The 26,326-nt window shown below is 42.3% G+C and overlaps 1 protein-coding gene across 3 annotated transcripts; it reads right to left on the reverse strand.

Moving 5' to 3' along the window:
• Positions 1 to 209: 209 nt before the first annotated feature.
• LOC111606491 lies at positions 210 to 24,024 on the reverse strand. Of its 3 annotated transcripts, none has more exons than XM_023326974.1 (9): positions 23,706 to 24,024; positions 23,139 to 23,294; positions 13,462 to 14,261; positions 7,185 to 7,346; positions 6,154 to 6,307; positions 4,415 to 4,542; positions 4,005 to 4,126; positions 1,868 to 1,975; positions 210 to 1,149 (listed from the first exon to the last, which is right to left on the reverse strand). In XM_023326974.1, exons 1-8 carry the CDS (start codon positions 23,782 to 23,784, stop codon positions 1,879 to 1,881), a joined length of 1,698 nt encoding a protein of 565 aa, XP_023182742.1. In that variant the 5' UTR covers positions 23,785 to 24,024; the 3' UTR covers positions 210 to 1,149; positions 1,868 to 1,878. The 3 variants fall into 3 exon arrangements, with proteins under 3 accessions (XP_023182742.1, XP_023182741.1, XP_023182743.1); XM_023326973.1 differs by having other exon boundaries at positions 211 to 1,149; positions 1,880 to 1,975; XM_023326975.1 differs by lacking the exon at positions 23,139 to 23,294 and having other exon boundaries at positions 216 to 1,149; positions 1,880 to 1,975; positions 23,706 to 24,021.
• Between the last annotated feature and the right edge of the window lie 2,302 nt (positions 24,025 to 26,326).

The raw sequence follows: 26,326 nt of genomic DNA on the forward strand, positions 1-26,326 counted from the left end.
GTAAAATCAGAGAAACTGATCATTTTTAATGGTCTATTAAATTTTTTTTTCCAGATCTGTATTCATTTTTGGTGGGATTTAAATGACAAATATAAAGAATAAAGGTGACAAATGATATTCAGTGTGTTTTTTAAATAATTTGAAAAGTGTGGCATGCATCAGTATATAACCCCCTTTACTCTGATATGCCACATAAAATCCATCTATCCTTTGCTTGTACAGGACAGACAACCATGCACTCACACTCTCAGACCTACTAGAAAAATGTAGCGAGACTAGCCATGGTAACATTGGAGGAGCTGCAGAGATCCACAGCTCAGGTGGGGAAACCAGTGGACAAGTCATTGCTGAATGAAAGCCATGAGAAGTGATTTAAATTCGCAGCACACTTCTTAGTTTTATTGTCAGATGAATTGGAGGGGTGCAGAGTTACGAGAGAGTTCTTATTATCATAACAAGAATAATAATAAGTCATTATTCTTGTTCTTAAAACCTTAGGATTATTTGACCAACACATGGCACGTGAATCTGAAATAGAACCAGGTGTGGCTCTTCTTCCCTGAATCCAGGTTATGAGAAGAATACTGAAACAGGTGCATCGTGGGATAACCTTTAAAAATGTATTTGTTGACATTTTGAAAATGTTACATAAGGAAAAAAAAAAAATAGCAGCTGGTTGTTATCCGGCACGTTTTTGAACTCTTCCCGACCTGTTTGAGAACGTCAGAACATCGCAACAGAAAATCCTTTTCCCACATCCTTTAATAATGCTTTGCATGCACGCACTGTACACAAAAACAGCTGCCGTTTGTCTGTAATGTATTTACCATATACCAAATGTAAAGATTATAAAGATATTTAAGCTTAGATTCGATAATAGAATGTAAAAACGCTACACTCTGAAGAAAATATATTATGTCACAATGCAGTGGTACCGTCCCACTCTTCTTTGGACAGAGTATAACACACACTCTGATGTCACTGTCCCAGAGTCATCTCTTTCAACATTCTCCTCTGTCTTCTGTCTTCACACTCCTCTTGTCTTTTCTTCTGTTTCCTTTAAGGTCTCAGAGTTTCTTGGTAGAACCTCCTGATATCTTCTTCTCAGTGTGAGCCCATTTGGATCTGATGTGTCTTTGTCTTCTTCTTCTAGAAGACAAAGAAGAAAAATAACAACAGACATTTATATCAAACTGAAATGTAATGCGACTGTTGGTTGTTTGTGTGTGTGTGGGTAGTGTGTGTGGGGGGGTGGGGGGGATACAGGTTGTACAAGATCGATGAAAACATCTCATCATCTGTAATGCCGTGTCTTGTTTGAACAATGGGTTTGACAAAGAACCCAGGACTGGAACTCTTTCCACACTGATTTATTTCAACCATTCTGTCACAAAAGTGGTAAATATGTAAATACACAAATACATATTCAATTGGGCTGAGGTTGAGGCTATTCTCAGAACCTAGTATTGTCATGCTTATCTGTTTCAAAAGTTCTGATGTGTGCTGGGTAAGTCAGCTATGTCCAAGTTTTATTAATCTAGATTTCAATCAACTTTAAGCAATGGACCAATACCACAGGATGAAAAAGAGGCCTTCACCACGATCCTACCACCTCCAATCACAGAATTAAAGTTGGCTGACAGGTTTGACTGTGTGCCATGTTAAAATGAATATTGTGTTCCTTTGCATAAGGTCTAGGTGAATAAAACATTTTCTAAAAAGAAGGGGCACAAGGCCCAATCCTAGGGGAACACCACTGGTAATTGTGGATGCTATTCCCAATAGATTCTCCAACACACAGCCAGTGACTATGGCTTATTGCTGTTTTCTTCAGACATAGAAAAGACAAAAATAAATGTGTAACTACCCGGATGCTTACTAAAGCCAAGAGATGTCTTCTTGTTTGTTCTGGTAGCCCAAGACAATCATGGAGTTCCTGTTTCTGGTAAGACATTTCGCTTTTTCTTCGGCAGGCCTGTAAGGAAAATGTTTGGGGTTAACACCAAAATCATAACGAAAGCTATCTGTTGCTGTTCATCCTCACGTCGTCTAAACGCAAAAAAAACAAATTGCGCTTGAACTCTTACCATCTGCTCAAGAACTCGGCTGAAAGCTGATAATAAATTTGTTGTATAAATACCCAACTAAACTGCAGGGTACTGCTCTTTAATTTGGCATCCCTCCTGCTATCATGCATGACTTAGCAGGCGGATGCTGCCCTTTCTAATGAGTCCCGGACTGCAGCTATGTCTCACCAAGTTGAAATATTCCTCTGAGCATACCTAAAGTCTGACTCGCTGACCCCGTCCTTTGGTTCTCTGAGTTTGGACTGAATTCCTGGCAGCAGAGAGAGTGCCAGCAGCCCTCCCATCCTCTATGAGACATCTTTGCTGTCCAAGCTTTAAAGTACAGTAAAGTTCACATTTACTGAAACTCCTGGCCTCGCAAGGAAAAATCAAGCTAATAGCTGCTTTTGTCTCCACCTGCCAGGAAGTTGTCAATCTCTGTTCGCAGCCCACAAGCAGCTGAATGCCTTTCGTCCTCCCATGCCTTCTTCTATTAACTGCGGTCAAATGACGTACATTCCTTCTGCTTTTTTAAACTACTTTTCTTTTAGCAAACAAAGGAGATAAGCAAATCTTTTAAGGGGATTTCAGCAGCAGCTAGTCACGTCGGAGAAATATTGAATTCAAAATTAAAAAAAAAAAATACTAAAGCAAATTTATTTGGACTTCTGTTGTGGAAAAAATACACAGTTCTAGCCGCATCATCACTTTTTTAAAGGAATGTTTGAAGCTACAACAGTTAGCATTGATGGTAAAATGAACAGCAGGACAGCAAACTTCACAGGTTACTCAGAGCAGAATGCAGAAAGTCGTCATGTTCTGCACAATAAACACACTTACTTCAAAGCAACAGCTAATTTATCTGATGATTATGGTAGTTATTTCTAATTCAGTTTGAAAATACTTGATGATCCCAAAGAGAAATTACCGGTTTCTGTAATTCAAAGAGTCGTTGCAGATGTTAGTGGTTGTGGGCAGGAAGGATGATGTCCTGTAGCAGTCAGTATTACAGTCAAAAGTCTCTGACTGAAGATGTTCTAATGAAGAAAGTGGTCAAAGTTGTCTGTAATGTTCTTCATTTCATCAAGAATTCTTCTTTGCATCATCGTCTCTAGAGTTTCTACAGCAGTGCCCAGAACAGAACCAGAATCAGAATCGGTGCTTGTTGATCGTTTTTTAGTACCTGGCTGCTGTCCCAACAGATGATGGTAGAAGAGATTACACAAGGACTGACGTTTTGGTAAAACTTTATATGACGGGGTGTGCATAACACTGACATGACATGTCATAAACATGAAGGAGTCTTTATGAATGTCTATGACTGTTGTCATGAAGTGTCGTTCGGGTAAATAATGACACTTTTAATACAAAGTTGCTTTAAAAGTTGCATTGAAAGTCCATTTAAAGTGTCAACTCTGCATTAAAGTGTCATTATTTTTTAAAAATCATGCAAAGTGCTAAATGTGTTTTAATGTCTACCATCCATCCATCCATCATCTTACACTCTTCTCCCTTGTGGGGTCGGGAGGGCTGCTGGTGCCTATCTCTGGAAGGCAACAGGCGGGGTTCACCCTGGACAGATCGTCAGTCAGAGTAATGCCAGACGGTACTAACAATCATGGACGCACACACCCACACCAATCAACCAAACAGTCATAATTTTGGACTGTGGCAGGAAGTCGGAGTACCCGGAAAGAACCCACGCATTCACAGGGAGAAACATACAAACTCCATGCAGAAAGACCTCTGGGCCAGGAGTCGAACCCAGGACCTTCTTGCTGCAAGGCAACCGTGCTACCAACTTCTACTACTTCACAGTTTGGACAGAACAATGTGTTCTTTTAGTGTGTCAATGAGAGGACAAATCGGAGTTTTAGGCACACATGAGCAGGTCCCGGAGATACAACAGTCATAAAGAGTGCAGTGAATATTTCTCACCTATAGAGCTGAGGACAAGACAACTTCAGCGAAGCAGACGTCAGTCCCAGTCCGCTCTGGTTCTTCCCTTTACTTTTTCTCACAAGGTCCTTGACTCGGCCCCACATGTAGTTTTCACTGAGCTGTACATTAAGACACACAACAGTAGGACAGCTGTCTTTAAATGTGCTTTAGCTAACCACTGGCCCTACAGCTACAGTTTATGGCAGCTTATGTGTGTACATACATACAGTACAGTACAGTACAGTACAGTACAGTACAGTACAGTACATACATACATACATACATACATACATACATACATACATACATACATACATACATACATACATACATACATACATACATACATACATACATGCATACAGCATCAAGAATTACGTCTGTGATCTGTTTACATGCACACTCACGCGGCCCGTCGGAGGACTCCTCCCCTCTGTACCGTCTCCATGGTGATGGGGCTCCCTCTCAGCGTAGCTCCTTTGGTTTTGGCTTCTCCTCCATTCTGGGGTGGCTGACAAATCCTCACTACTCATGCCTGAAGTATTAATCACAGATAAGACACTTCTGTTACTGACTCTTCTCATTCATCATCCCACGCCATCCCCAACACGTTATCCAACGCAGACGCAACATGGCTGACTCTGTCATGGTGGTGTGTGATGCACACAGGGAACGTTTCATACAGCAACACTGCAACAACCAAAAAATGAACAGTCTAACAATAATAATACTTGTATAGCACTTTTAAAGTTTTAGACAAATGTTCAAATATTAAAGCCTTTTGACAAAAGTAAGTGACCTGAGTGAAGTTCCAGAGGTCATTAAAGGTCAACCAGCACCCCCTCCCCCACACCTTCTTCAAATCAAATCAAATTGATGTTAATCAACTTGTCTATGTTTGTGCTGGTTTGTGCAGCAAACGTTTTTGTCTGTGCTGCTTTGGCTTTGAAGATATTAATGAAATTTTAAAGGTCATTTGATTTTGTAAAAGTGTGTGTGTGGGGGGGGGGGCTGGTTGATCTTTTGACCTTTAAACGTTCATTAATATCTTCAAAGCCAAAGCCACACAAGCAAACATAATTGCTGGAAAAACGTAGTCGAGTTGATTGACATCAATTTTGTCTAATTCGAAGAAGGTGGGGGCTGGGCCTGGTTGACCTTTAGTGACCTCTGGAAACACTTCGTAATATCTTTAAGATGAAAGCGCCACAAACGAAAACTTTTGCTGCACAAACCGGCACAAACGTTTGAAACCGTTTTTGTCTGATTTGAAAAGGTGGGGCGGGAGGCCAACTCCCACTCAGGTAAGTAGGTGTTAACTAATGACTTTAAAAGAAGACAATGAAGAGGCCTGTGTAATATTTAGAGGAAGAGCAATTCTTCCTCCGCCTGTCACACATCGAGCTCTGGGAGACGAACGTGGTAGCTAGAGTCATGAATTATGAGCTCTTTTTTATTTGATGCCTGGCCATGCTTCCTCTGAGTGCCTTTGCCCTGAGATGACACCACTCTGAGGTGATCAGGGTGGACTGCAGAAACAGCCGTCTGGGTTTCAGTTCTGCTTTGTGTGAGTTGAGAAGGAAGGGATCAGTGTGAAGGAGAGGAGCTAAAGGATACCTGCAGACGTATTCTCCCCCACGTCCATGTAGACACGGCCACTCCTAAATCAGTTTCAGTCAAACATGGCTTTGGCTCAGATAAAGTAATGGCCTCATTGTGCTACAACAGCAGCCAGTGCTCTGCTGATGGCTTTTCATAAGGAGGATTTGTAACGTAACTGGAATCTAACCAAAAATCAAATATAAAAAAATTACACCTTTAATTAAGAATCTCAAAAAGATCCATTATAAAGCAAACAGGTTAAAGTCAGTCCAGTCTGCTACATTTGGACTCAGTAGATTATAAAATTAGTAATTAATTTGTAAAAAAAATAAAAAAATAAATCATGAGTTTAACTGAACTGCTTTATAATTTGAAATTGAACTGAAATGATTTTTTTTTTTTATTTATTTTGCATCGTGCCTTGAGATGACATTTGTTGTGAATTGGCGCTATTAAATTATTTGGTGTAAGGTTTATTCCACAAATCCGCTGTCTTTCACTGTGTGTCGTATCAGTTCCTGACCAGGATGTGTTCTCAGGTTACCTTTCCTGGCTGACAGCAGCGGGTGCCAGCCGACCTCCGGGATGGTGGACAGATCAGAGGAAGTACCACTCGGAGACGGAAAGTCACTTTTCGACTGCCAATTCTGGAAGGCCAACGTGGCAGAGCCACAGCTGCAATACCGCTGAAAACACTCCTGCATAGACACAACACACACACACACACAGTGAGATAGGAAGAATAACTTAGAATAACGTAGCTTTTCTTGCCTCAGAGCTTTTTCAGGTCTCATATGCAAAATAGAACTACTTTTTAAGTTTAAAAACTAGGGGAGCACCGATTTATCTAGAGATTGGTCAGTGCTTACATGTGACGCTAATCTTATCCACTGATCTTATCTACATCAGCAAAGGTCTAAATATCAACCACTGTCCTCTTCTGCTCTCACGTGAGGGAGGTTTGACCGATAGACTGGCCCACCAGGTCATGTCTGCACGTTTGTAGTTAACAATAGTCACCCGACTCAACAACTTCCTTGCTGTATCGCAGGATGACGACATTTCAGAGAAAGAAAAAAAAACAGTATCATCCAAAGTCAGAATCGATTAGGCTTTTTAAACGTCGGTAATAGGCGACGTTTAAAAAGGCCAGAAAACTGCAATCGATGCACCCCTGATCGAAACTATATGCATACTTTCATTTACATGTGATGTAGCATATAGTGAGTGTTGAAAAAAAGAGATTAAAGCTCAACATATTTACATTTAAATTTTATAGACATGGGAGTAAAAGAAAAATGTTGTCCAAATCAAAACGCAGCTATGATCTAATGTAGAAAATTAGACATAATGAATATTACGCTGTTAGAAAAAATAAAGTAGGTTCAGTAGTTTTCTTTCCAAACGCCAAAAAAACTTAGAAGTTTTTTTTAAGTTTATCTTTTATCAGGAATCACTGAAAATAACTAATACTATTTTCTTTTTCTTCGACTAAAGGCTAAGTACCGTAAAATTCATCCATCACTTCATGGGATTCAAGCCCAGCCTGAGAGGAATCAGAGAACATTCACACACCTCCTTCGTTTTTCTCATCCTGCCGTCCCTCTGCAGGCTGCAGACCTGCCTTTGCAGACGAATGTTTGCCTCCTGCAGGCGAGCAATTTTTTCGAGCAGCTGGCAGATGTGCTCCAGGTAGCCCAAGCCCGAGCCCAGAGCACTGGATCTCTGTTGTTGGGCCTGCAGAAACAGAATGTGTGCATATCAGACGAGATCACAGACACCCACAAGACAGCATGAAAGGAGGGGATTCAAAATGGACCGACTGTTCCCAACCACAGAGAAGTGAACATGGAAGAAGACAGAGCATTTATAGCTTTACAGCACACAGGGCCATTTAGCTCCATCCATCTTCACATCTACTCTGACCAGCTTCCCCGACCTTGTTGAAGTAAAATATCCCCATAGCACGATACTACCACCTCCATGTTCCACTAAGGGGGTGTTTTGTTCTGACTTGTGGTAGTGGTAGTTATCTGCCACACAGGGCAACACATTTGATGTAGATCAAAGTTTTTATAGTCAGACAAAATGGCTTTTTATTTGTTCCAAATGTGTTGCGTACCAAATGTAAAAGGAAAGAAAGGAATTTTAAGTCTTGTCTTATCTGCTCTTTTTTTTTATGGCCCAGGCTGGAAGGGAAAGTAAAAAAAAATTTGTGCCACCAGCTACAGTGAAGCGGAGTGCAGAAAGTTACAAATTGTTTATATCACTACAAATCTGGTCCTACAAGTTTTGAAATTGTTTTTAGGTGAGAAATTAGACCTTTCAGGTTCATACGCAAAGTCCACTTTTAGCCCTTCTATACATTTTTTAATGTACTCTGTGTGTCTAGGAGTGCAAAAGAAAAATGTTATGTATTCTCTCCCGGTGCTGTGCAGATGTTTTAATATTCTTTGTGGGTTATATTTTTCAGTCTGTTAATTTTTCTCTTTTCCCCATCACGTTTTCTTGGAGGTGACGTCACCATATTTGCTGTGGAACTGCTGAACAAGGTCATGATTGCTGTATTTAACCTTTTCCTGTTTGTAACTTTTGCTCTTTTACCTTCCTTAAACCATGTTGTTCTTTTAGTTACTGTTTATGAAACTTGTTGAACATATTACTGTATTTAAAAAAAAAAAAAAAAGTAATGTTTTCTGATTAATTGGTTTCCTGAGTCTGAAATTTTTTTTGTTTGTTGTGGTTTTGCTTAGTTATGCCAAAGTTGGAAATAGATAAGTCAGAGTGATCGGGTCTAGAGTGTATTAATGCGCTCGATTCTTCACATCGCCTCGACGAAGTGTCTGGTTAAATTTTGTCTTTCTCTGGAAGGCGCCCACGTCGGTGGGGAAAGTCCGCGTAAGGACGAGTGTGCTTCAGCAACCTCCGCCAGTAATTAAACAAAGCATTGAAGTATTCCAGTGCAAAATGTCCAAATTTGCATAGAAATATAAACACTAAATAACCTATTTAGACAGTTTATCAGCAAAACCGTTGATCTGGGAGTGTGTTTCACTTTGAATTAAAAAATAAATCCCTTTTCCTCGACTTTAAAAAATCTTCTCTTTGTGGTGGTCGCACCAGCTGAACACAGGCACTCTAGGCGATAAGAGGAAATCATGAGCAAATATTTATCCAATTATCAACATTCCTAAATTTGACCCAACAAAAGCAGGATATGAGCTCAGGCTTCCTATGCTGATGGTGCTGAAGCTGGAGTTGTGTTGTACAACGACAGGGCGCCTTCAAAAACATTTAAATGTTTGCGTGCGTATGAAAGTACACAAAGGAAGCAGCCCTTCTGTTAAAAAACATTTTATCAGACAGGATCTCACGTCTGATGACAGCCCAGAACCTCTTCTCTGTTCACAGGCAAGTCCGTTTCTCAAGTGAATTTTCCTTAATCCACACATGGTTGAAATAATACATTAGATTCAGATATTTGAATACATCCATCCATCCATTATTTCCCGTTTATCTGGGGTTGGGTTGTGGGGGTAGGAGCCTCAGTAGGGAGGCTCCCCAGCCACTTGTTCCAGCTCCTCCGGGGGAATCCCAAGGCGTTCCCAAGGGCAGCCGAGAAACATTGTCCCTCCAGCGTTTCCTGGGTCTTCCTCTGGGCCTCCTCCAGGTGGGACCTGAACACCTCACTGGCTCCTCTCGAAGTGAAGGAGCAGCGGCTCTACTCTGAGTCCCTCCAGGATGACTGAGCTTCTCTCCCTATCTCTAAGGGAGAGCCCAGACTCTACGGAGAAAACTCATTTCGACTGCTTGTATCTGTGACCTCGTTCTTTCAATCATGACCCAAAGCTCACGGCCATCGATGAGGGGAACGTAGATCGACTGGTAAATTGAGAGCTTTGCTTTTTGACTCAGCTCTCTCTTCACCACCACAGACTGGTACATGAATATGAATACATTCTGCTAGTATCGAGCTGCGGTTATCTAGTAAGTTGTAAAGGAGCCACAAACCTTTTGCAGTTATTGACAAGCTACTGGCTTAAATGTGACTGGACCCTTGACCGCTCTTCTTGGCAGGAAGTTCACTTACGTTGCTAGGGATTCTGTCATGGACCAGGTTTTAGGATATTTTAAAAACATTTAGAAGGGTTTAGTTGCATTTTGTGTCATTTTTTTGCCACTAAACAAATAATGGCCAAGAATGAACATGATGAGTGTAGAGTAACTTCTGACCAGGACTTTTTCCTTCCAGCAGAAAAGGCAAAGTGAGTGCGTGTGGGTCCATAATTTGAGGAGTGTTGGGTCTCCCACCGGTCCTGCTCATACTTCCTCAGAGACCACTGCGGGACCCACTGCTCGGAACCAGGAATGAGGAGGAACGAGGAGCGTCTTTTCTGTGCAAAGTGAGCAATCCCAGTGCAAAACAAACAGACACACCCTGCTCTGCTTCCTCAAGCCTCCAGTTAATTGCGCTGAGTCATGGGGCTGTCACTGACAGAACCTCTGAGGGGACCACCAGACCCAAAGCTGCAGCTCAGAAATGAGACGTGAAGCAACCCGGATGAAGACGGACACTTGTGGAGATCACAGTACAGACACGCTGTACGCTGAAGTGTCTGTTAGATAACAATGAGGCAATACTAATACAATATTATCTCACACTTTGTACCATAAAGGAAATGCAGTCACAACAGAGCGACTTGGTCGAGGTTTTAAACATAAGCAACATGTGGGAAAGTTCAGTGCTAATGCCGTAGTTTTCAACATGTCTGAAGGATTATTTGCTTCTACTTACAGGCAGAAGTTTTGAAACTAGAAATGTTAAATTCTCACATTATATCAGCAACGTTATCTTTGGTTGACACACCAGTAACTCCTGTCTAATATCTATTCCAAATAATCTGAGTGATTTTTTTTTTTTTTTGGTCCTTCCTCTTCTCTAAAGGCATTTCTTCTTAAAATATCTGCTTTAATCATCAGATCATTGGTGTCCAAACTCTTTGCAACGCGGGCCAGAAACCCAAAGTTGGAAATACTCAGGGGGCCATATTGCTTTCCTGATTTGAAACACAAAGCATTGTTTTTTAAGTACTTGTTAATTGATTAAACATGCAATATTTTAATGAAACAAAGTGACAAGTGTTTTGTCCTAACAAAAGGTGGACAGTTTCCAAACTTTATGGCTTCTCAGTTTGTATGGTCTAGAAAATCTCTTATTTTATTCCCAGCAACAAAAAGAAAAACTTTCTTAAAATACAAATGATTAATAGAATAAATGTAGTTTTTTTTTTTAAAGTAAAAAGTTGCTGGTTACAATGAAAATATTTTTATATAATTAAAATACTTTGTGCCTTCCACTTCCCACTAAAGAAGAAATTAAATTTGTAAAGAATTAAATTCTTGTGCTAAAAATGATTTTTTTAAAAAGTTCCTGGAGGGTCAAATTTGGAGCATTCTCAGTGGGCCACTCAAAATAGTTCCAAGGGCCACAAATGGCCCCCGGGTCACACTTTGGACACCTGGATCAAAAACAATATGGGAAATGTGTATCCTTGTAAAATATAACTGTGGTGATGTTTCCATATAAGAGAAGCTGTTGCTATGGGCCTCGGATATGAAGTCAGGAAGGAAGTAATTCTTGAGTTTGCTTGCAGTGTTGTATTGTTTAGCCTTCACAATAGCTGCTGTAGCCGTGAAAACAAAAACAATTGGGATGCTAGGTCTTTTTCAAAAAGAAAAAAACAAAAAAAGCATATTGTTAAAATTTCAAATTGTTTTGTTCTTGTGGGCTGGATGTTCTAGAGGTTCTGGAGGTTCTGTCACTGCTGGGAATCAGTTCACAGAAACCTGATTTTTTTAAAGAAATCCAAAGCAGTCGTTGAACATTAATTATGCTGCGAAACAGAATATTTTACACATCTGAACGCTTCCAAAGACGGATATGGATTCATTTAAATCTGTAGGACTCTTATAATAATTAATTACTAAATTATTTATACTTTATGTGTGAGTTGCTCTGCAAACAGTTCGCTTTTCCAGTCTGTTTATAGGGCATAGCTGTGTTTCAAAAATACGGCCGTGGAGAGAGAAGCCCTATTTTAAGCGTCATGTGTCAGCTAATTGGACCAACCCCATCTGGGCTCGATGCGGGCTCACTCTGGGAAGGCTAGCAGAATCACTGACAGTAAAGCTGCTAGTTAGAACGGAGCCCCGCTCGCTCCGGGCCCCCATTTCACAGCTACTAACCCACTGTGTGATCTCCAGATCAGAGGCGAAATGGTTAATGTCAACACCCTCATTCCATTTCAGTTGTTCCAAGACACACTCGGGGAGTATAAAGAACATCTGTGGATCCCAGCTGGAAAGTGTCTTCTTTATTCGTTAAGCCTGGGAGGTCAATAAGTCAATAAACAAAGAAAACAGCCTTTAAACTAAGTTCAAACTAACCACAATGAAAATGAATGCCAAGACTGAGATAAACAAGTCCATATGACCACTGTTGCTGCCTGGCAGTGAGAAAAATGAAAACTATGCACTCAGTAATGCATCCAGATTTTGAATTATGACGCTTTCAGTGGTTTTATAATCCATTTATTCCCATCCTAAGAAATTCTATATAACTAAGTGGAAAGTGTTGTAACACTTTATTTGCAGGGGTGTGCATAAGACTGACATGACGCTCATAAACACGACATAACATCTGTTATGAACATGAAGGAGTCTTCATTCGGTAAATAATGACGCTTTTAATGCAAAGTTGCTTTAAATGCTTCATTAAAGGTCCATAAAAGTGCCAATTTTGCATTATTTGGTAAATTTATACACTTTAATGCAAAGTTGGCACTTTTCATGGACTTTGAATCCAAATTTTTGAGCAACTTTGCTTTAAAAATGTAATTATTTACCAAATGACACTTCACAACAACAGTCATAGACATTCATAAAGACTCTTTCATGTTCATGACAGTGTCATGTCAGTCTTATGCACAACCCGTCAAATAAAGTGTTAGAGAAAGGGCTTGAGTTTTTTATTTTGCTATTAATTATTTGAGGATGGGGGTCACTAAGCATTCTATACTAATCATTTTTAGAATAGAAAAAAAATTATATACTAGAAAATGGACTCTCTGGTGCCTCCTGGAAGCTATAAAAGAAGCATTATCCCTGTAGATATGTGAGTAATTTGAGACATTCAACACCTACTGGATACACCAGGATTGGCTGCCAACCTCTGGGCTCGGAAAATAAGGAGGGTTGAGAGAGGGAAAGGCCTGCCGATCATCAACAGTATCACTTTGTCAAATCTCCAGTACCTCAGCAGACTCAATAAAGTGCTGCATCTCACGCAGCTAACTGACTCTGTCCGAGGAACCGATAGGTTCTCGTGTTTCACGTCGATCGACGTGAACAGAGCCCTTCAAGCTCTGCATTATTTCAAGAGCCTTCGCGACTCACGATGTTCTGCACCTTCTGTTAATAATCCTTCTCCAATCTGTCCCTCTCTGTGAAACAACAACGGGGATTCATGCGGAACGTTTGCTCACATTCTTCTCTGTAATAGCTGCTGGTAATGAAAGACGTCCTCACAGCGTTGCTGGGATGAACATCAAACAGTTGAACGTGACTGTGCAACTTCGACGGCTGCCAGGTGCTCTCCCACAGACCCATCCAGACAGAGCCAGAGAGTAAGTATCCCACAGAAAAACATGACATGATGACTCTGAGACCTTTGAGTAAGAAGAGTCGGGCTGTTGTCAAATAAGCGGTTTGTCCACATCAGGTCCGCTTTAGAATATGAAGAGTCCCCATAACCTGGATAGATGGATGGATAATCAAACAATGGTTTTCTTACCTCACTGAGCTTGCAGCATGTGTCCATGTAGTCCTCCAGACTGTCCCTGGTGTCACTTCTCCTTAGAGACTCAGCCTTTATGTCCTCGTCTGTCTCATCCTTACATCGTGCTGGTAAGAATTCGTCTGCGGGCTTTATGCTCTCTGAGCAGTTTTTATCATCTGAAGAGATTTTCTCATCACGTCGGTCAGATCTCTCACGAACATCTTCAGAGGTAAATCCTGTGTCGTCCCTTTGGTCCATTTCCTCACATATGTACAGTTTTGCTGTTACAACTGAAGGGTCAAAGTCGTCTCTGTCGGTGAACACGTCGTCTTGGGTGCCCACTGTTGAATTCGTGCTGTTCTTTAAGCCGTTTGCCTCCTTGGAGTTTTGGTCCTCCGTAGCTAATGCATCGGGGGAGGAGGTAGAGTCGGAGTCCAAGTTACAGCAGTGACAGGAGGACTCTCGGCTGTGGACCGCAAAGCTCTTTTCTGAGCCTGTGGGGGTAGACGGAGAGTTGGCTCCGCTGGGCAGTTCCACTCCAGAGTCCTCGGATTCAAACTTGTACAGCCTGGAGAGATGAGAGTTCGAGAAAATGCCGGGTAGGTATCCGGCGCCAGAATCCATCCGAGACTTGTCTTCAGGATGGGAGTTTACCTCCGAGGCCTCGCCTGGGTCTGGAGTGTCGTGCTCAGAAACTGGTGCTGCAGAGAGAGTGGAGTTTTCTGTCGACCGGAACTTTTCATTGAAGTTGTTTAAGAGCTTCATTTTTGTCAGCACAACATCACTGTCCAGAACTGCGTTCCTGTCTCCTTTCCCTGGTAGACAGAGAGAGCAAAAAAAAAACATTATTTCTGCTCCAGCTAAACAAAACCTCTTCAGATGTGTTTTCTGATATTATTTGCTCATTGAAATAACTAAAAAACACACAAAAGAAATCACAGCAACTAAACATGTATGTGGAGTGTGACATGACTGTGTCCCAGTTTGAAAAACTATTGGAATTATTTAATTGTCATCAACAAGTAATTTAACTACTTCTACAAACTGATACTATGGCATCTCTCTGCACTTTGTGAAATAACCACTACAAAATTTATCGACCGCAAGTCTTAAGTCATATCAAGACATTTAAGTCCCTTGTCGAATCCCAATCATCCCAGTCATTTGACTAAATTTGTAATTTAATTTAATAATAATTTTGTTTTGTTGCCAGAACAAGCAGCAAGAGATAAGGAACATGAAAAACATCAAGAAATGGCGCACCGATTTAGTTTTTTACTGCAAATATTAACAAATAAATCATTCATTGTGAACAGAGAAAATACTGCCAATGTTACCATGAGTCTTTTTGGACAGAAAAAAAAGAACCTCTGATGTGATTTTAGAGAAGACATTGCATTGTTGGAATCTCTCTCGATGTGACTGTTATGAAAAGAGTCACTTCTGAGTAATGGTGCTCGTAGCAGTTGTCAGACATTTGGGTTTTTCTTGCTCAAATCTTGTTCCGTTCACAGGAACCTTCTCTGACTTTAACAACGACAAGCTATTTATACAAGATGCAGCACAAGCATTGAGATTTCTGCTTTTCGTTGAAGCTTTGACTCTCACAAGTCTTCTCCACCCTGAAACTAAAACTTTCTTTACTTTTGTTGCCATTTATTTGGCAATGATCAAGGGACGTCAGTGGATACCCGAGGGCACACTGAGGAGAATTATCAGCAAAAGTGATGTATGAACACGCAGTAAATACATCCCAAAATCCACAGGATTCGAGAGTGTTTTTGTTAAGACAGACATAGTGAACAGAAACTGCCTCCAGATTTTGGCCTGTAATGTATGCTTGCACAGGGATGGTATGGGGATAGTTTGGACTGTGGAAATAAGAGAATGATAATCTAATTCACTTTCATTCCCAGTATGCTTCCAGCAGAATTAATGAAATTAGGTACTATCGGTTTTTAAAAAACAACTCTAATTTTGCCTTCTGCTCTCTCCCCTCACACTTCCAATCACGGTTAGCCAATCAGCCCAGGTCCATTGTTTCACATTCCCTCTCCCGGTACTTAAACCAGGGGTGTCAAACTCCAGTTCTCCAGGGCCGCAGTCCTGCAACTTTTAGATGTGCCTCTGCTGCACCACACCTGAACAGAATAATTCGGTCATTAAGGCTCTGGAGAACTGATCTACACAAGGAGGAGGTCATTAAGTCATTTCATTCCAGTGTTTTGTACCTGTGGCACATCTAAAAACTGCAGGACTGCAGCCCTCGAGGCCTGGAGTTTGAGACCCCTGACTTAAACACTTCTGCTGCTCTCACTTTTTGCTGGTTCCTCCTGTTATCATTTACTTCCCTGCTGTTCTTTTACCGCGAATTCCCGTTTTTGTTTGGCTCTGGCTCCTTGCGTTTCCCGTGTTTTTGTAACTTTGTTGTTTTTTTTTTTTATTAAATACCAACAGCTACTCAATGCCTCTGCCTGCCACACATTGTGACATTCCTGCCCAAACTCATTGCCTCATCAACAATAACGATTCAATAAAATGAGCAACAACATTTCATTTCCCTTTGGGGACATTGAAGCATTTCCCAATTTAACTGAAGTGACACAAAACAGAAAACAATGAGGGAATCTTCCCTGTTTTTGTGACATGGGTGTTCATACAGGACAAGAGTGTGGCGTTCGCCGGACAGAAAGTCCGAGCCAAGATGAATGACCGCCATCCAGAGAAAATATAGCTTTGAGCTCACCATCAGACGCAGAGTCATCTATTATTTGTTTTTATAATAGATTTATTTATACAATTGTTTTTATTTGTACTTGATGCTGATTTCAAAACTGTATTTTCTTTGGATCCTCATAACATTAACTCATAACATAGTCTCATTCAAACACTAGAAAAAGTGTGGTCTGGAATAAGTTTTATTTCTCTCTCTCTCTCTTGCTTTGTCTGCCACATGTTGCTCATTCTGTGAAGCCCACAAAACTCCTGTTTCCTGTTTTTGCCCAATGATAGGAACAAAACGAAAACAGCTGAATGATTGTATGCGTTTTAGGTTGGTACTTTGGCAGCTGGATTGTTGTTTTTCTTTTTCTTTTTTCCAATGACCTCACTGGTCACATTGTGTGAAGTGTCCAACGTGTGTTTGTCTGTACAGTGGCACAAATTAGTGTTTACCATCTGCTGATAGCCAAGTCATAATGTACAGAGATTAACACGCTGCAAAGACGGGTACAGATACGAGACTCCAGCGTCGGAGAGATGTTGCCGTAAAGCTTTCCTTACTCTGGAGGAAACATTGACGTTGGTGCCTCGAAAAAAAGGATCCACACTTGTTAAAATTGTCGGATAAAAAATGAGTCACTCTTGAAACCAGACAAAGACGTTTGGAGCTTTTTCTGTCTTCCTGACACGAGACTTCAAGACATGTCTGTTCCTGTGAAACCCCAGCAGACTGAGAAGGGGAACGTGTTAATTACACGTTGAAGTCATCCGACCAACCGGGCTGTATGATCTGACTTCTCGCTATTGTGACACAATCCTCGTGTGTCCCTTCAATCCTTTCCGTGCGATCAGCGCCTGCTGCACAGGTGTTCCCCTGATCTGGTCGGGCTCATCCCTCACCAACAGGAGATATTCTGTCCTGTAATCGTGAGCACAGCTGAGTTCCAGTCGTGCGTGTTTGACTGAGCTCACACGACATATATCATCAGAGACGCCCACCCCCCCAGCCTGGCTTCTGTCTGAGAACATCCGTCTGCCGTTTCCCCCCTCAGATTCATTTCACATTCCAGACCGAAACTGGTGGATTCGGCCCGGTTTAAGGAGTGGGTGGATTGACCTGTTGTCTTCTGCGATGCCTCAGGCTCAAACCGCATGAGAAAAACACTTCAATGATGCCTCCAGGGCTGGAGGTAAAACACACCCTTCGTGCAGGGGCTGAAAGGGGTCAGGAGGAGTTGGGAAAGAACCTGGCACTCAGGCTGGGAAAGTTAACCGAGCTCTAAGATAAACACCACAGGTTGAAACAGCATTGAATTAAACTAAGTAAAAATATATATATCAGTAGCACAGTTAGTTTAAATACCCCAAAATAAAGGAATAACGGTAAGAGGCAGGCCTGACACAATAACCAATGTTTCTGGATGATTAATCGTCCCAGAAGTTATCGCGATAACCGATAATATTGTTGTTCTGAGACAGTTTGCCAGTAATATAATGGTAATAATGGAATAATATTGCAGGAACACATTCTCAAAGATCAACAAGCTTTAAATTCCAATGAACATTTAACACGGGAACTGGGAGACATTTTAAATATCTAAAATAAATACACAAAACTTCAGAAACAACAAATTGAATTTATTACAAAGTTTCAGGAAACAAATTTAAGGTTTAGTTGAGACCAAAAACTCCAGACTTGAAGACTTTTATTGTCCAGTTTTTGGTAGAAAGAGAAAAACGATAAATCATGAAATTAGAAATTATTGAGTTTGTTTTAATTTATCATGCAATTAACTGATTTATTGATTATTGTGACAGGCCTAGTAAGAGGTACAACTTGGCTGAAGTGTTTGAATGTTGGTTCGGACATAAATAAGGTAATTCCACTAATTATACCGCTTAACAATATTCTCATACGTGTCCGACAAACATGTATGAGGATACATGTTGGCATTCCTCTTCAGCATTAAAACTTTGCTTTAATGTTAATTAAATCACATCCATTTTTAAATTTCATCATTGCTCCATTTATCTATTTGTAAATAAATACTCTAAGCAAAGATGGCGTCTTGCTGTAATCTGACAGAGGAAGGGGGATGAAGTCAACCCACTAGTGAAAGGCTCCACCAGAAGTAGGTCCAGCCTTATAATGGTGGACTTCTGTAAGAGTGATACACACCAAGACATCCTTTATTGCCGATACGATCAATACTTCCAGTTATCAGATTTGACAGGATTTTAATGCTAACTGTTACTGAGAGTTAGCATTATATTACTCAAATACTTCCATTAGAGCCTCTTGTCACGCTTACTACTGTAAACATTTTCCATAGCACTTTATTTGCAGGGGTGAGCATGAGACTGACATGACACCATCATAAAGGTGACATAACATCTGTCATGCACATGAAGGGGTCTTCTTGAATGTTTGACTGTTGTCATGAAGTGTCATTTGGTAAATAAAGACACTTTTAATGCAAACTTGCAATAAAAGTAGATTAAAAGCGTCAACTTTGCAATAAAAGTGTCACTAGTATGTGTCTTCTTCATGTTCATGACAGATGTTGTGTCATGTTTTTGACAGTCATGTCAGTCTCATGCTCACCCCTGCAAATAAAGTGAAATGTTTACGGTAGTAAGCGTGACAAGAAGCTCTGATGGAAGTATTTGAGTAATGTAATGGCATTCTCAGTAGTCTTGGCACACCAAGTAAAGTGTCACCACACATTGAACTTAACCCAACAAAATAACAACAAAGAAAAAAACCTCCACATAATCCTATGGAAAGGAATAAAATAAGATTACCTGTAGAGGTGTAGCACCAGGTAGAAGGGAAGAAAAGCCATCCATCTACTATGGATGGGTGATGTGGACTTGAAATGGCATCAGATTTTTTGTGGGGTTTTATGGTGATGGCGATAAAAGTTATGGTTAAAGAAAAAGTGTTGGTCACTGATCAACGGCTGGTTGCTAAAACACATCTGTTCAGCTGGGCTGTTAAACTGAACCCAAGAATGGCTTTCCATCATGTTCTAATACATCACAGCGGCATTCAGCATTAAATCAGCAGTAATAGAAGCAGCCTTCTAAACCACGCTGTCGGCCACAGCTACACCCCAACATGAGGTGTAGCTGGGATCATGAGAGCAATGTCATCAGCACTGAGGATGATAGCCAGACTCCCTTCCACTTATCAAAGCAAATGCACGACCCCAGCACTGCTCTGTCCTGCCAGACACCATTATGATAAGACAGGAATGTGCAGGAGCATTGTAGCTTCAGTCAATAGCTCCTTGGGAATAATTCCCTCTAACAGCTTAAGATGGAAGTAGCTCATCCCTCAAAGTGAAGGCCGAGACGATGCTGCCGCTGTCCTGCCAGCCACTAAATGTTTTTGGAGGACGCTCTTAGAGAAATTCTTGAGAACTAAACTTGTCATAGAACAGAAGCGCCTTTACAGGCGACTGTGTCAGGTTACAGTTTGGAAAAGGCCTCGACCGGCTTCTTCCTGTGTCCTGTTTGATGGTTGATGGTGGACCCAAATGCAGAACAGCAGAGGCACGCACGAAGTAGATCGAGATATTTAGTGAAATATTTTTTAAAAACAACAAGACATACGGAAACCACGGGGAGCCAGGGCAGAACAAAAACCATAAATCCAAGAGAGAAGACCAGCAAGGAGACAAGGGGAGAAACAGGAGCAACCAGCCAGGAGTGAATGAAGGAGGTGTGATTAAATGCTGGGAAAGTGAATGCTGGAACAATGGATCTGGGCTGAGGAGTTAACGGGCTGCAGAAGGCAGGCTGACCAGAGGGAGAGAGAGAAAGAGGAAGAGGAAGTGACACAGGGGGTGAGGGAAAGAGTACTGGGGACTAGGAAAATAATATAACAAAAATAACTAGACAAAGACATTTAATAAAACTAGAGTACCTAAGAAAGGACTTGACACAAGAAACAAACAGAATTAGAATCACTAGCAAGGGACTGAAGTAACAAGGCAGAACTAATAGAGACAAGAAACTAAGGAGCATAAATGATCACAAAACCCAAAACAAACCCGAGATCCTAACGCCCTGAATGTGATCTGCGATAAAAACAACGATGGAGACACAGGAGTCGTCCTCGCAGCTGCACCGTACGCAGCCGTCCGCACAATAGCCCTTTCTTCTTGCTCTAAGAAACACGGCAAACAATGTGTCTGCTGTGGAGCAGAGCAAAGGGGCTCCCGAACGGCGGCAACAATGAGCAGATTTACTACGCCTCCGACTGTAAGGCATCTGTGGGATTTGCTCTGCAGCAGGTGTGGGGGTGTGGGAGTGGGGGGACTCCTACTGTAAATAATCTGACAGTGGTATCTGAGTGGGACTCAGCTGTGGAATGCAGAGCAACCTGACGCCGTGATAAGGAAGCTCGGTGTGCTGCTGCACGCTTTTCACACAAACCACCGCTGCTTTGATTTTGTCGGACCTTTAGTTAGCCAGGTGAGACGATGAAGAGCTACCTCGAAGTTACAGCACTGACCCGGGCAACAGGCAGCAGTAGAAATAAGTCAGTACAAATCTCGTAAATTACTAGGTCACAGAAAGAAACACTGTGCACTGATCAGGATTTATCGTTTGCAATGAATTGTTGGAAGCAAACATTGGGATGAAGATATGAAGATTTTGAGATTTCAAGCTCGAACTGCTTCTAGCAATGGAAAACCATGGAAGGTCCTGTTTTATGAACGCAACCTTGTTTAATAACACGCACCACGAATTCACCGTCCACACAAAACCGAAGCTGAACTAAAGTTCTGCAAATGAAGCCCCAAGTCTGAGCTGCAGCCTCGTGTGTGTGTGTGTGTGTGTGTGTGTGTGTGTGTGTGTGTGTGTGTGTGTGTGTGTGTGTGTGTGTGTGTGTGTGTGTGTGTGTGTGTGTGTGTGTGTGTGTGTGTGTGTGTGTGTGTGTGTGTGTGTGTGTGTGTGGGCGGGTGTGTGTGAAAGAAGCTAACGGTTTGTCAGTACTCTACAGCCTCACCGCTACCTTTCGATGGCTAAAGCATGAAATGCTAAATCAGCGTATCAGTAGAATTACATCTGCACTCATGGAAGAACTTGGGTGCAGACCAAGTGGTTTTTGAGCTCCTTTCACTTAACACTTCAAACTGGGACTTTGTCGTTCTCTGGCCTCTATGTGTGATTTCTGAAAGGATCAGTGGCTCAGCAGGGTTAAATTCAACCCACTGCTGCTCCTGTTTGAAGCTGCTAAATGAGGTCGATATTAACGGAAAACCCATTAATATCAGGCATATCAGTGCCGATTTTCTTCATTTTGGAAAATTGGTGACTGGCTGATATTTACATGTGAAGCCAAATTTATCTACAGTGGCAAAAGTCTGAAAATCGATCACTGTGAGAGACGTTTGACTGACAGACCGGCCCACCCACCAGGTCTTGTCTGTACATTTGCAGTTAGCAATAATCCCCCCAGTGTTGCCAGATCAATGACTTTCTTGCTATATTTAGCAGCATTTCAGGTGAAAAAAAAAATGTTTACTGGCCATAATCGGACTTGGCAGGTCAGGCTTTTTAAAGATCGGAAATCGCCGATCGGGCCAGAAAACTGCAATCGGTGCAGCTCTGGTAGAGACCATCCTGTAAACAACCATTTCTAGAGGATAATATTGACCCAGCTTGAGTTCATGTCCCGCTTCGCTCCACATCCAGATTGCTTAATTTCTTAAATCTCCAATCAGTTCAGTGGAGGATTGGACCGGTTTTATTCATGACGAGAGCGGATGAGAGAGGGAATCGTGTTTTAACGGTCAGGGTTGGGTTCTGCTCCAGCAGCGTGGAGGAGTTTCAGCCCACTCTCCTTTACACCACGGCTTCAGTTCGTCGAGTTTTGCCCGCCGGTTGTTTCCGCACAGCTCTGTTACGGTCCCACCACCGCACCTTAAGTTAGGCCGAGCTCTCGACTTTGAATAGGCCACCACTGACACCTCGGTTCTTTTTCAGTCATTCTGTTGAGTAGCTGCTGCAGTTGGTCACTGATGACTCAGTTTGGACCGAAACCTCAGCTGCTGGGACTCACAGTTGGAGGAATTCACGGTCTAATTCACAGGTGTCAAACTCCAGTCCTCAAGGGCCGGTGTCCTGCAGTTTTTAGATGTGCCACAGGTACAAAACCCTGGAATGAAATGGTTTAATCACCTCCTCCTTGTGTAGATCAGTTCTCCAGAGCCTTGCTAATGACCTAATTATTCTATTCAGGTGTAGTGCAGCAGAGGCACATCTAAAAGTTGCAGGACAGCGGCCCTTGAGGACTGGAGTTTGACACCCCTGGTCTAATTGATGACCGGAACGTGTCCAACCAGCCCAAATCATCACCCTCCGCCGCCGTGCTTGATATATGTTTGTGCTGATATGCCATATTTGTTGGGGGGGGGGGGGGGGGGGCTTGTTTTGTTTTTGTTAAACATGGGGCTAACTGAACACACTTTGCAAATTACTGTAGAGCAGGGGTGTCAAACTCCAGTCCTCGAGGGCCGCTGTCCTGCAACTTTTAGATGTGCCTCTGCTGCACTACACCTGAATAGAATAATTAGGTCATTAAGGCTCTGGAGAACTGATCTACACAAGGAGGAGGTCATTAAGCCTTTTCATTCCTGTGTTTTGTACCTGTGGCACATCTAAAAACTGCAGGACACCGGCCCTTGAGGACTGGAGTTTGACACCCCTGCTGTAGAGTCTAAACTGGATCTCTTTACTGGGAGATCCGCCTATGCTGGGATGATTTCCAGCCTTGTTAAATGTGAACAATCTTCAACTTGCGTGTGGCGTAAACCTGCACGCGGCCCAAACTCCCACCGTCATCCAGGAGTTCACATGTACCGACCTGCCTTCCCCCTGATAAATCAGACAGTGTGACAGAAAACATCTGGCTGCAGGTTGTTGGAGCTCCGACAGTCTCTGTCTTTCCTGCCTACTTCTCGTCTGTGACGTTTTTGACGCCGTCCGTCCTTTCCTGTCCCGCGAAGGAGGAAGGAATCCAACATCTGTGTTGCTTTTTGTTACATTGTGGCAGCCACCTCGCAAACTGTGCTCTCTGCAGCTCGCAGTTTTCATGGGAGTAGGAATTGAAACTAAAAGAAAAAAAGAAAAGAAAAGAAAAGAGGAGGCCAGAGAAGTTTTCATGACCGCCAATCTGCTTTTTAATGGATTTCCGTGGAAACAATAGGAGCGAAAGAGCCGAAACTCTCCTCAGGGCTGCGTCTTATGAATAAAAGAAAAGCTGCTGATCTCAGTCGGCCACATTCACTGAGTCCGTGAAAACTCTCAGTCATCTGGAGAAACAACAGCAGCAAAGGCACCGCAGGGCGCTGATCGCGTTTACCGAGACATTGCAGAGCTCAGAGAGGATGAGTCTGCAGGTAGTTTAGGGTCATGACGAAAGAAACGGCATGAACTCCAGTCATAATTCCCCTTGAGGAATTATGACTGTAAAAGACATATCTCTGAGGAAGGAATTAAAAGATATATATATATTTTTTTACCTTTTCTCCAAGGAGCCAGAATTGAGAAAGATCTCTGCCAGCTGATGACCAGCCCAGCCTTTTTCCTTTTCATACTCATGTTGCTACTAAATGACTTGCTTTAAAAAAAAAAAACACTACTAATAATAAATAAATAATCAAACTTTAAATGTAAAAAAAAAAAAAAAAAAAAAAAAAAAAAAGATCAAATGTTGTTCAGATATTCCTCATTGGGCTTCAGCTGTGGAAGAAAGCTGCGTCTCCTGCCGTGAGGAGGCTGCTGCTTGTGATGCCGGGTCCTGCTGGAATGCCAGGAGCGGCTCGGTGATCTGTGGCTGGGAGTGGGAGCTGCCCTTCAGCTGAGCTCTGCAGAGGGGCGGGGTGGGGGCAGGACTCCGGCAGCCGGCAGGAGGAGGGAACATCTCCGAGCAGGACGGGTTTCTCTTCAGCCCAAAAGAGGAGAGGAAGAAATCAAAACTAAGTCTTTTCGCTGGAGTTGCAGCTGTGAGGGGCATCCAGGCACATTTTAGGAGGCTTTCTAGCTCCGTAAACACGGAGAAGATAACAGAGCAAAACAGGAAACATGTCTAGACCACTAAATAAGTTCATTACTTTAGCTGTCAGAGGAATTTTATCCTTTTTATTACTCTTGGAAGGATTCTGCCACAAGCCCTTCCTCTTCCTCTCTACAGCCTCGCTCAGCCTCCATAGCGCCCTCCTCTGTCACATCAATCCTCTTCACCATGGCCCTGTCCAAATACATAGTTCTCATGCCACACTTCCATGAACTTTGTAACTGGCAGCCATCTTGGTAGGCAGTTGATATGGAGTTGCTGTGACGACAACAAAGCCACAAGCTTAGAACTTGCTTTTCCCGCATTCCTAATCTACAAACAGTGCATTACAACTGTTACACGATTGCAATTTCAAGGTACTTTACCTTACATGTATGTATGTACTAGATGTACTTTAATCTGGTAGTCAGCAGAACTTTGGTTTTCACGTGAAAAGTTTGTACGTCTTTTACAAATCCGCTTAAAAATGGCGTACGCATTCTTCGTGTTCACTAGGTAGTTAACTACATCGTAGTGGGAGATCGGCGGCAGTTTGCCCACGTCGTCTGACGTGTTTTCCGTTGCCGTCTGATGCGGGTCGATCCCGACAGCAACAGTTTTGTTCATGAGTGTCTTTCTCTCACACATGGGTCAAGAGTGTCTTTCTGTCGGCCGCAAACCAACAGAAAGACACATGCTCTTGCCTACTAAACGTGGCGCAGATCACTTCCGCTTCAGACTTGTGGGAACTAAGTATTCTAAGTTCTGGTCTTTTGCCCCGCCTCCTTTGGGCCCTTCTCCACACTTCAGCTAAGCCCACATCCAAGCTGACTTCAACAAAGTTTATTACCCACAATTCATCGATGCATGTGATATTTTGAATTAAAAGTATAAAAATATGTCAATATTCACCAAGCAGGCTGTGTCCATCTATCCAGCCATCTTTTTTCGTTTATCCAAGTTCGGGCCACGGGGGTGGCTTAAGTAGGGAGGCCCAGTCTTCCCTCTCCCCAGCCACTTGTTCCAGCTCCTTCGGGGGAATCCCAAGGCGTTCCCAGGCCAGCCGAGAAACACTGTCTCTCCAGCGTGTCCTGGGCCTCCTCCCGGTGTGACGTGCCTGGAACACCTCACCAGGGAGGCGTCCAGGAGGCATCCTGACCAGAAACCCAAGCCAACTCAATTGCTCCTCTGGATGTGAAGGAGCAGCGGCTCTACTGAGTCTACTAGGTCCTGCCCTTTTGGACGTTGTAGTCACAACGCAGAGGTGCGAGTCGATGATGTACAGGGTTTCCCAGTGTATTATATGCCTGGCGGCCCTTAGGTTGGCTCTAAACCTAAGGCCAACCTAAGGTTTAGAGCCTTAGGTTGGCCTTAGGCTCTAAACCTTACAAAGTGTTTTTAAATCCACTGGCTGATGACTTAACTGGGATTTCACAGATGTTGAAAACATTTATATTTACTTTAAATTGTTTGTTTCTTTTTTTTGTTTGTTGCTTTTAAGACATGTGTGTTTAAGCATAGTTAACAATGTCTTTCAGTAACATAATTACCCAGTAATATTTTTTACATTTTCTGTCAACATTTTTTATACAGAAAGCACGGCGGTCCTGATGGTGGACCGCCTTGGCACCCCGACCTTGGCAGGTTTTCAGGAGGAAACCCGCTCTATCCCAATTCTCCAAATTTTGCAGCAGTTTCTAAACTCCAGAGCTTCCGCCTCACAAAGCGTCCCTTACCTACTCGGCTCCTTCAGACTAGCGGCAGCAGCAATTAGCAAACACCTGCTGGAACTTTGCAGCTGCTAAGCTAATCATACTAACTGCTTCTCAGTGCAATGCTCCTAAGAACAATGTTCAAGGCTTGAAAAATAAGCGACATTGTGGCGACTTTCTGAAGACGGAGTGTCAGGAAGAGCACAAATTCCTTAAAGAGACAACGGCCCAATTTCAAGGTGTTAAATTGCAAAGTCTTATATATATATATATATAATACTGCTCTTTTAAATTCATTCCTTGTAACATTTCTTACTGTCGTTTCACATACAGACACTTGCTGACAAAAGAACCTTTCAACATTTTGTTGCAATAC

Source organism: Xiphophorus maculatus, chromosome 22 (genome assembly GCF_002775205.1).
Source record: "Xiphophorus maculatus strain JP 163 A chromosome 22, X_maculatus-5.0-male, whole genome shotgun sequence".
In the NCBI taxonomy this organism is placed as follows: domain Eukaryota; kingdom Metazoa; phylum Chordata; class Actinopteri; order Cyprinodontiformes; family Poeciliidae; genus Xiphophorus; species Xiphophorus maculatus.

Bases quoted from the DNA above. Each gene is read 5' to 3' on its own strand.
- LOC111606491 (XM_023326974.1), bottom strand. From the start codon at position 23,784: ATGAGTATGAAAAGGAAAAAGGCTGGGCTGGTCATCAGCTGGCAGAGA. The intron at 7,347-13,461 runs GTAAGAAAACCA...CTGTTTCTGCAG, and splicing joins CATGCTGCAAGCTCAGTGAG to GCCCAACAACAGAGATCCAG. The intron at 4,127-4,414 runs GTGAGTGTGCAT...CTTAATGTACAG, and splicing joins GGAGTCCTCCGACGGGCCGC to CTCAGTGAAAACTACATGTG.